Source organism: Coturnix japonica, chromosome 1 (genome assembly GCF_054131305.1).
Source record: "Coturnix japonica strain WE chromosome 1, WE-NBRP24, whole genome shotgun sequence".
In the NCBI taxonomy this organism is placed as follows: Eukaryota; Metazoa; Chordata; class Aves; order Galliformes; family Phasianidae; genus Coturnix; species Coturnix japonica.
In genome coordinates this window covers 141,863,255-141,873,968 of record NC_140663.1, presented here as the reverse complement: position 1 = coordinate 141,873,968, position 10,714 = coordinate 141,863,255, and the positions used below count along the sequence as shown (strand labels likewise).

The 10,714-nt window shown below is 43.5% G+C and overlaps 1 protein-coding gene across 4 annotated transcripts in view; it reads left to right on the top strand.

Annotated features, from left to right (window-relative positions):
- Positions 1 to 3,400: 3,400 nt before the first annotated feature.
- Positions 3,401 to 10,714, top strand: part of UCHL3 (ubiquitin C-terminal hydrolase L3) — a 37,578-nt gene continuing 30,264 nt past the window's right edge. The window contains exons 1-4 of one of the 4 annotated variants that reach the window (XM_085536062.1): positions 3,648 to 3,736; positions 3,868 to 3,879; positions 7,069 to 7,136; positions 9,761 to 9,889. In XM_085536062.1, the coding sequence (XP_085392188.1) occupies positions 9,815 to 9,889 (75 nt within the window). In that variant the 5' untranslated portion in view covers positions 3,648 to 3,736; positions 3,868 to 3,879; positions 7,069 to 7,136; positions 9,761 to 9,814. Of the gene's footprint in view, positions 3,556 to 3,647; positions 3,737 to 3,867; positions 4,124 to 7,068; positions 7,137 to 9,760; positions 9,890 to 10,714 lie in introns of those variants that run through there. The other 3 variants (XM_085536064.1, XM_015851628.3, XM_085536063.1) reach the window with 3 other exon arrangements.

Below are 10,714 nucleotides of genomic sequence, written 5' to 3'. Positions count from 1 at the left end.
AATGGGGAATGATCTCTTTCTGGAGATTGCTCTTTTTGGAGGTTTCTTTGGAGGCTTACACAGGTGAGTATGTTTTTTGTGTATTTTTGATTTCTCCTTTCTAGCCACGCACATTAGCAGTAGGCTGTTAATTCCATTTAGCTTGTTGTAAACCTGCACTGGGTGTTGTTGGTGTTCTCTGATGAATAACAGTATTGGGTATATTAATCATGTGCTATTAAGTTTGTATGCAGAACATATGGTGTATTGGGCTTGTTATGGATACACTGAGCAACTATGCTTTTATGCAGGTGGATCATTGGATGTGTTCATCTGTGAGTGAGCTGTAGTCCATGAGTGATTTGTGTAAGTCAACTGGGTTTTCAGTTCAGTGGTGAAGTAGATACTATGAAACTGCAGCTAGAACCATCTCTAGTGATGTTTCCCCACTGAATGCAGTAAGTTTAGAGTGTATCTGGAACCCTAAAACAATGCTAATTCTTCAACAGTGTCAGCTTTTAGCAATAGTAAATACACTTAGATTTTTTTCTTTTCCTAGTGATCAGTTCTGCTTTTTAGCTTGCTTTTCCTATGGTGTAATGCTATGTTTTTGTTAATCAATGTAAGTCTGTGATTGATGAGTAAAATGTAACTCGTTGCACAGTATTGCTGCCTAGTTCAAAGTTATCTATTACCAGTAAATTTAAACTAAATAATCAAGAATATATTCCAGGTAACAGGAAATTATTGTGCAACATGATATGTGTGTTTATGAACTGCATATGTTATGGCACATAGCCTCTCCCTTTTAAAGTATCTAATTTAAATGTCCAAATATTTTTGAGAAATGTGTTTTTATTACCTCATGACTGTTAAAACACTTGCAATGTACATGCAGGTAAGATCTGCCTGTGATAACAGGGGTGTGACTTTAACAGTCTTTTTGTTCTTAACTTAGATAACTATTAAATACTCTTCTATGTTATCTACTGAAGTTTATGCACTATTTACATTAGAATTTCATCAAGTCTCTCACTAGTGCCTTTAGCTATATGAGTAATACTTGTTATTTTTCATTCATTTTCCAAGATGCGGAGATAATATGAAGTTGAATGTGCTGGTGGTTTGTTAACTATAGAATCATTCTGAATCCTTATTTGGAAAGGACCCACAAGGATCACCAAGACCAACTCCTGGCTCTACAGAGGCTCACCTAAAATCCAAACCCTGTGTGAGAGCCTTGTCCAAACACTCCTTGAACTCTGGCAGCTAGGTGCCATGACCACTGCCCAAGGGAGCCTGTTTAGTGCCTGAGCACCCTCCGGTGCAGAACTTTTTCCTGATGCAGCTTCATGCCATTCTGTAGTCTGCCATGAGGTCTCCCCTCAGCCTCCTCTGCTTTGGCCTGAACAGACCTCAGTTGCTCCTCACACATCTTGCCGTTTGGACCCTTCACCATCTTTGTAACCTTCCTTTGGATGCTTTATAATAGCTTTATTTCCTTCTTATATTGTAAGGCGCAAACCTGAGCTTTACTACAGAGCCTCGCCTGTGAGGTGAGGCCACATCAGCACAGAGCAGAGTAGCACAACCCCTATCCTTGCTTAGTAGTAATGCTGCACCTGATGCATCCTGGAGTATGGCTGGCCCTTTTGCCTGCCAGGGCACATTGCTGATTTATATTCAAATTGCTGTCAACCAGCACCCCCTGGATCCCTTTCTGCGTGGCTGCTCTCTAGCTCCTTGTCCCCCAGCCTGTACGTATATTCTGGCACAAAATCCAGCACTTGGTGTTGCTGAACTACTTACACTTGGTGACTGCCCAGCCCTCCAATTTGCCAAGATCTCTGCAAGGCCTTTCTGCCCTTCAGGGAGTCAGCAGCTGCTCTAATTCAGTTTTGTCGGCAAACACGTATAGTTCTTTGAATCTGGAGAAGCAGGTGGTTAATAACTTGTGTTTGTATACTTCTCCTTTCTGTAAGTATAACTTCCGCCGCGCTCTCCACCTGCTGGCTCCCTGCTTTTATATTCTCTTAGTCCCTCTGATTGGCTGCCGTGTCAGAGCTCTGCGACTGCGCTCACCTGTTGCCAGGCGCCACCGCTCTCTATTGCTGGGTGCCATCGCTTCCTGCGCCGGGCGCCTCCGCTCCCCGCCCCGAACCCGCCCGATCTGGGTCGGGTGACGAAGCGCTCACACGTGCTCGCGTCCCCGCAGGGGTGCTTACAAAGCCTGGAAGCCCGCTCGACCCTGCTCCCGTACAGCCCTTTAGCAACATCCCCCTCCCCAATACAATGAACGCACATTCATAAACTTTTTACACACTGAAGAGGCATTGGTGTGGTTGCTTCTGTTTCTTACTGCCTCTTGCCTCTCACTGGCTGCGAGCACTCCATCTATCTGTATTATGCTTTGCTTGATCTTAGCCAAAAGGGGCAAGAAGTGACCGTATATCACAGAATCGTAGGGGTTGGAAGGGACCTCTAGAGATCAAAGAGTCCAACCTCCCTGCCAAAGCAGGTACCCTACACCACGTCGCACAGGTAATACACGCTTCTGAGGTAAGAAGATCTGAGGGGATTCAGAGTTTTAGAAGGGAAAACAGCTTGCTACTTAAGTGAAGCAACTCTGCCACTACTGTGAGTGCACCATAAAACTTTTTGAACCCTTTAGACCCATCATCCTCTGTAATTACCACAGTGTTTTCTTAAGCGCTGTTAATTTTAACTTCACATCCCTATTCTCGCGGCTTCACCCTGCTGATGAACACGGAACTGTGGAATCACAGAATTATCAAGGTTGGAAAAGACCTAGAAGATCATCTAGTCCAACCATTACCAATAATTCCCGGCTAAATCATATTCCTCAACACAACATCCAAACGTTTCTTGAACACCCCCATGGTCGGCGACTCCACCACCTCCCTGGGCAGTGCATTCCAATGCCCGACTACCCTTTCCGAGAAGTAATACTTCCTAATGTCCGGCCTGAATCTCCCCTGGCGCAGCTTAAAACCATTCCCTCTAGTTCTATCACTGATTACACGAGAGAAGAGGCCAACCCCCAGCTCACTACAACCTCCCTTCAGGAAGTAATAGAGAGCAATAAGGTCTCCCCCTGAGCCTCGTCTTCTCCAGGCTGAACAATCCCAGCTCCCTCAGCCGCTCCTCGTAAGGCCTGTGCTCCAGGCCCCTCACCAGCTTCGTAGCCCTCCCCTGAACACGTTCAGAGACCTTAAAGACTCATCCCTTTCCAACGGCAAGCGCTGCCACCGAGCGCCCTCGGGGCTGGGGGCGGTTGCGGGGCGGGACGTGACTGTGGGACGCCGCGCCGTTACGGGAGCCGTTACGGCGCCCCCCCGTGGCTGCCGCTGGCTGCGCAGGCTCCAGCAGGAGGGAGCGCGGGGCGGGTCGGGGCGGCTGAGGCACCACCCTGTGTTCCGCTGGGAGAATCCATTGCCGGGGGGAGCCGAGGGGCGGCTAAGGAGAAATGGAACGTTTGTCGTCGTGCGGGAGTATCCGCGGGGAAGGGCGTTCAGCGGGTTGCGGGACGCCTCGCTCCGTTGTTTATCAGGGAGGGTGAGCTGTGCGTGGTGGTGCGACAGGGTTGCTTTCCTTTGCGGCTCCCCCCGGTTTCTCTGGGCTCGGTGGCGCGGCCCCGGGTCAGCGGTGAGGCGAGGCGGTGCCGGGCGCTGTCAGCATCGTGCTGCCCTCCGCCATGGAGCCGCATCGCTGGCTGCCGCTGGAAGCCAACCCCGACGTGAGTGGTGCGGGGTGAAGGGCGCTGCCTGGGGGAGAGGGCACGGCGTGGGGGTGCTGGTGGCTGGGGGTGGGTGCCGGCTCTCAGGCTCCACCGTGCTCGTAACCCTTCTCCGTTTCTTTTATTTTCAGGTCACCAACCAGGTAAGCGCCTTCTGTCGGAGGTAGCGCGGTTCCCCTGCGGCTCAGGCACGTTGCCTTTCATTTTCTTGAGGCAGAGGCTCCTGCCTCTCCAGCGAGAGGAGGGCTGCCGCCTTCTGATGCCGGGCCTTCGGGAACCTCCTTGGGAAGCCCCCAAGCGTGTGAGGTGCGGTGTAAGGACCCTTGGTAAAGGAGCAGAGAACACATGTGTTGTGCAGCAGGGAGGTGGTCGGGATGTTAACGTAAGGTAATCCCTGATGGGTAGATGTGTTGAGGGTGGGTTTTGCCTTATTTTTTTCTTATTATAACTTTATGGATTTATATAGCAATTTGGGGTATGCACGTGATGGTTTTGTGGACTAGTATGGATCTGCTTATGTAGCCATGTTGAAGTCTTCTTTAACTGATAATAAGAAATGATATATATATACAATATTTACTCTTACTCATGACTATATTGGTGTAATTACACTTGGTTTTGCCGCACTTAAGAAAGGAAACCTGGTTTATCCAGCACTTACAGTCTTTTGTGAAGACTGAATCATAGAATCATGGAATCACAAGGTTGGAAAGGACCTATAAGATCATCTAGTCCAACCATCTTCCCTTTACCATGCCTACAGAAAACCCCTAAACCATATCTCCTAGCTCTCCTAATGTGTTCCTGCAATTGTGCTCAGCCATCATTCTGAATATCTTTATCAAGCACAGGAGGTCAGATGTTGATCCTGGCAGGCTTATTGATTTTGCTGTGGATGAGTTTGAGTCAAAAGATTATGAAGCTTCCAGCAGCAAGGTGACGTTCTTAGAACTGATTTTATGATTCTTATATTGTTACTGCTGTGGAACAACTCAAGAAGCTTTTAATCCCAGCCTTGAGTTAAAATTAGCAACCCTTGCTGTGATCTTTAATTTCTTTGCTTCAGATTTTAAAAAAAATATTGAAATTCAGAGGTTAAATTCCAGTTTGGAGGAAAATAATTATAAGAGCCAGAGAAATTGCCGTTCTGCTGTTCTTTTTTCTCACCTTCCAGATTCTGCGGTGAGTTAATCATGGTATGAATAAAGTCTTATCAGCTGTGTATTAGGAATCAAGGAGGAAGAGCGAGTAACTTCTGTCCAAATCCTGTATACTGTATAGTTGTCTTGTTGCTATATGGAACAAAATCCTACGAGAATATTATAGAGATTGTTCTTTTTCTCAAAGCCTCCTTTGCTCATAGGCTTTGCATCCATGACAGATGATATCAGTTCACTGTGGAGGATCATGAATATATGAAGTTCGCTTCACAAGGATTCTCTTGCTAGTATTTATCTTTAGATAAGTTAGATTTTCTCTCTTAATGTGTTTTTCCAGCCTTAATTGAACAGCAGTTGTAGTTTCTTAGAATTTTAGACTGAGGTGTATCTTTTACTGGGGAAAAAAGAAGAAAAAAGGTCTCTATTAAAGAGTATACACTAAGCACCATTAGCCATGGGTTTTCTTTTATTTAATCTTATTTTTATATTGGTAAACTGTATAACAACAGGACTGTTAGTCACCAGTTATTCACTTCCTGCCTGTGTTTAAAACAATAATAGTAATAACTTGCTTAAATGAGGTTACGAACATGACTTGAAATAATCCTGTTAATTGCAAGGACAGATTCTGTCTGTTTGGGTTTTTTGGATGTGTGTCACTTTGCAATGTATTATAGAATTCTGAAGGATGAAAATAATATGGTATATTTCTTACGGCTGTTGTTTGTGTCTCGAGAAATAAGTTAATACACACATCTTCTGTACACCTTCAGCCATCTGCTTCTTTGTGGGTTTTTTTTCCTGCTTGTGTTTACTTGCGTGTTTTGGGTTTTTAATGTCATTTTATTTATTTTACTTGAGTATTAGATTGTTCTTAGAACATACTGCTCATGATACAGTTGTTAGGTGTGTTAATGAACTTTTAAACAAAATTCCACAACTTTTAACGTGCGTAGATTCTTAACTGTTGCATCGTGATCAGAACTTCTTCATTTGTAAGCCCTTCTTTACGCAAATACATTGGAATTATGTAAAGATCTGGAAACTGGCTCGTAAAGATAAATATAAATAATCTTTCTTAGCTTTAAAAATTTCCAACAGCAGTGACTAATTCATAGTATACTGCCATCTATCTTACAGAATTGCTTGGTATAGTAGAGACCTTAAAGAATACTCTGCTTTCGACCTCCTTGCCATGGGCAGGGCTGTCACTCACCAGCTCAGGCTGACCAGGGCCCCAGCCAACCTGGCCTTGAGCACCTCCAGGGGTTGGGCATCCACAGCTTCTCTGGGCAGCTGTGCCAGTACCTCACTACCCTCTGAGTAAGAGTTTCTGCCCAATATTGAGCCCAAATCTTCTTCATTTAGTTTGGAACCTTTCCCCCTTGTCTTACTGCTATCAGAACTTGAAAGAAGTTGAACCCCCTCCTGTGTTGGGGGCCCTAGACTTGGATGCAGTAATCTAGATGGGGTCTCGCAAGATCAGAGTAGAGGAGGACAATCCTGTCTCACTCTGCTGGCCACCAAAAACCCTACGTTCTTTTCCTTGGGGTTGCTTTCAATAAGTTCTTCTCCCAGTCTGTGCACGTATCTGGGACTATTGCTTCTTGGCCATCTGGGTAAGGTTGAGTGTGTTGTAGTAAATACATACTGCAGTGCTGATTTGTCACAATATTCTCTTTTTCCTCCACTTCAGCAGTCTGATGGAATAGATTACAAAATCAGTCCAACTTCAATGTAGAAAGAGTTGATCATTCAGCGTTTGCAAAGCTCCAGTTTGTGAACAGCGACGTTAGGAAAACTCAGGGCTGCAAGTGACTTGTGCTGCCTTTGTTCACCGAAACTTCTGCTGAAGGGAATGAAAGAAAGTGGCTTTGTTTGCCCACTAGTTATTAAACAGTATCTGTATGTCTCTGTCATATCATCTTTTCAGTTTCTTCTACCACCAAAACCAAGCTAGACTGCTTATAAACATTGGGAGTGAAAAGATCAGATGTAAGCTCATTTCTCCAATTCAGTCAGGCCTGCAGTGCACGATCACTTTCATAAGTGTAGATAAACAGATAAGTAATATTGGTTGATTAATTTGTCTTTCTTGTTCTCCCATGTTCTGAGAAGCATTCTTGCTTCCTAGGCAAGGTACAGTGCCACCAACTCATGCCTTTGTTACAGGTAGATACTGCTGATTGACTGCAGCTGATCATGAAGCTCAAGCAGCAGCTTCAGGTAGTGCAATTAAGGTATGCAAGTTTGACTACAGAGCAAATAGGGCTTATTTTCCATGTTTTAATTACCTTTCAGTGTAGTTGTCAGGCCTTTGGTCCTATTTTTAATCCTTTAATGCAGTGAGAGTAAGCTACAAGAAGAAATCTAGCCTGTGGACTTTCTTGATGCCTGTGACTTCTTGTGGGAGTTAAAGATCACAAAACACAGAATGAGTGACAGAAACTGGATGCAGCTCTGTCCAGTCAGGGACAACGTTTCTCAAGGGCACAAATACACAAAGGCACAAACACAGAGATTAGTTAATTATCTTAGGAAATGAGCTTTACTTTTCCTACAGGGTCTTCTCTTTTATGAAGTGTGTTTGTAACTCTATCATGCAAGCTTTTCCAAATGAAAACCATGCTGACTGAAATCTCTGGAAGAGCAGCACCTGCAGTTCCTGAAGTGCATTGATGGTGGAGGTCCTCACAAGTGAGCTACAGTGTTGGAATGAAGGTGCTTGTGATGTGCAGAAACTTTCTATGTGTTTTTCCCAGCAAAATGTGATTCTTGTGATTCACTGACCTGATAGCTCCGCCTCAGGACTCAGCCTCAGAGCCTTCTGAAGCTTTTGGTCGCTAAGAATGGTTTCAGAAGAAAACCCAGTCAGCTACCTAGTTCGGATTACTGTGTTACACGTTGAATTGCTGTCTATATGTTGATCTGGTCCTGGTTCAAAGGCACAGCGATGCCTGGTCATAATGAGTACAAAGATTCAAAACTGCTTGGTGGATTGCATTGGAAATAGGTAACTTTTATTGTGAAGACAAGGAGCTCTAACTGTGAGCACAGCTTTTTTAAAACATACTGAAGAAACAGAACTGTGAGAAGAGTTTTCTGGGTATATCAGATTTTAAATCAAATTGATCTTTTTTCATGACAAGATTCAAATAATAAAATTTTAAAATGTTATTATAATTGAGCCATATTCCTTGAGTTTAATTGTGAAGTCCTGAAATAATGTTTGAGGATAGTAAAGAACTTGCAGTAGATGGTGAACTTCCCAAGTAAGCATATTATAGTGGGCATCTGTTGTTTCAGTAAGACTGTATTGTGGCAGCTCTAAATGGGGAGTTGTTGGTTAAAGAAGAATAAAGCACTTCAGAGGTTGATTGGGCACTCAGAGGGTGGTGACACACTGGAACAGGTTGCCCAAGGAGGTTGTGAATGCCCCAGCCATGTAGGCATTCAAAGCCAGGGTGGATGTGGCTCTGGGCAGCCTGGTCTGGTGGCTGGTGACCCTGCACATAGCAGGGGGTTGAAACTGAATGATCATTGTGGTCCTTTTCAACCCAGGCCATTGTATGGTTGTATGACTTGGATTTGCTCCTCTCAGGCTTCTTAAACATCTTCTCTACAGGTGTGTTGACAAACAGATTTCCTCAAGTAGTGTTTGGTGGGAAGTACGATTAAGTTTTTAAAGGAATCGTTCCCTTCATGAGCTGGAGCATGAGGGTTTCCTTTTGAACACCTGGAAGTACTTCCATGCTGTGTGGGTGATGGAGCACTGGCTCGGGCTGCCCAGAGCAGCTATGGGGTCTCTACCTTTGAAGTTCTTCAAAAGCTGCAAGAATGTGGTGCAGAGCAACCTGCTTTCCCTGTCCCTGCTGAAACAGGGGAGTTGGACCAGATGGCCTCCTGAACATTTGTGGTTCTACACAAAGCTTTCCTTAATAAATAGAGAATATCTGTTAAAAAATTCAAGCGCTTGGGTTTTAGGTTATAGTTGTCCAAGTTTAATAGATGTTATAGTTGTTCTTTCCTTCTTCAGTAGCAGTGTGTTAGGTAACAGATCCAGAATCACTTCTTGTGTTTTGGTACCTAGCTGTAGCATAGGAGAGATGACAGAAAAGCTTTTGACTTAAACTCCTTTCAGAAGTTCTAAAGAAGCAACAGAGAATTACTTGAAGAGCTGTGATTATTACTTTATATATTTTGAAGTATTACCGTATCACAGTCTCGTGCAATTTGGACGGGACCTTAGAGGTCATCGAGTCCAACCCCCAGGATTCGAGCCTCCTGTGAAGCAGAGCGGCACTTCTACCACTTGCGCCACAGGGGGGATTCAAACCCGGAATGAAAAAAGGTGTTTGGAAATGTACACCTAGGAAAAAGTGTGTACTTTTCTCTGTTCATAAGACCATCAACAATCCCAATTTCAAATTACTGAAGCCCAACACCTTCAATATAGGGAACTGGCATCAGATATTCTGAAGTATTCATGGTGTGAAGTAACATCATGAGTTTCTTTGTTTATGCTCTGACCTATGGTTTCCAGTTAAAGTGAATAAAGTGACCAAAAAAAAATCCCAAAACCAAAAAACAACTTTCAGAATGGGTTTAATGCCTTAGTAAAATAGTACTTGCTGCTTCCGTTTCATAAAGCTTTTTAAGCTTTATAAATGACATGTAAAACATGGGGATTTTGTGTGTCTTTATCAGCACTATTCAGCCTGATTTAGCATGATTTAATTTTTTTTTTAATTCTAAGATTTTGGAAAGTTCATGGTGATGCATTGTATTTTGCATTGTAAATGCTTAATTATGCTTATGTATGTTCGACTAGTCACTTAGTATTACTCTGTGTCTTCTTTTCCAGTTTCTCAAACAGTTAGGTATACATCCTGACTGGCAATTTGTAGATGTCTATGGTATGGAACCAGAACTGCTTAGCATGGTGCCAAGACCTGTATGTGCAGTGCTTCTTCTCTTTCCAATAACAGAGAAGGTAAATGTTTATTTAATAATGAGATGATCACTTTTGTTGTAAGCGAAATGGGAATGATCTGTTGGATTGGGGTTTGAGCAACCTGATTTAGCGGAGGATAGCCCTGGCCATGGCAGGGAGGCTGGATCTAGAAGATTTTTAAGTTTCCTTCTAGCCCAGACTGTTATGTGAACCGTGTGCCTTGGTGTCAGAATCAAAATGAGCCTGAAACGTTATTCAGAGACTTCTTGATTAGAAACAAACAACAGGATGCTTCTTTCATAACTTTCTTTTGATAGCCTTATGTGCATGTTTCTAGTTTATTTTCAAGTGTTTTATATGAAGTGGGGAAAGAGAGAAACTTTATGTAGTTTTCTCTCGCAGAAAATTCAGAATTTGAAAGTACACTCTGAAAAGGCACAGTTCTGCTACTTTTAGCAGAAAGACTCAATAGAAGGAGCAAAGTAAGAGGTGACGTGTGGAACATTATCGGTTGCAAGTATTCCTTGAGTTTTTGTTTTCTTCACTGACATAACTTCAGTCATCTTCAGTTCAGTCATCAGTTCCAGTATGGCTTTTATTTCTTGGACAGTTGGGGTCTATTTTAAGGTCGAAGAGTATAGATATATTTGCTGCTTACTCCCACCCATCCTTTTCCCCTCAGTATATATCAGTTTGCTTTTAGGGCTGGATACCATTGTCAGCATACAGATAATCTTAGGGTTATTGTCTAGGTTAAAGATTAACATCTTGCTTAGTCTGCATTGTAGGTTGTAGACAGTGTGAATTAGTGTGAGCGTTGGGCATTTAGAGCCTGTTCCAGTGAATGTGTATCAAGGGATAGCC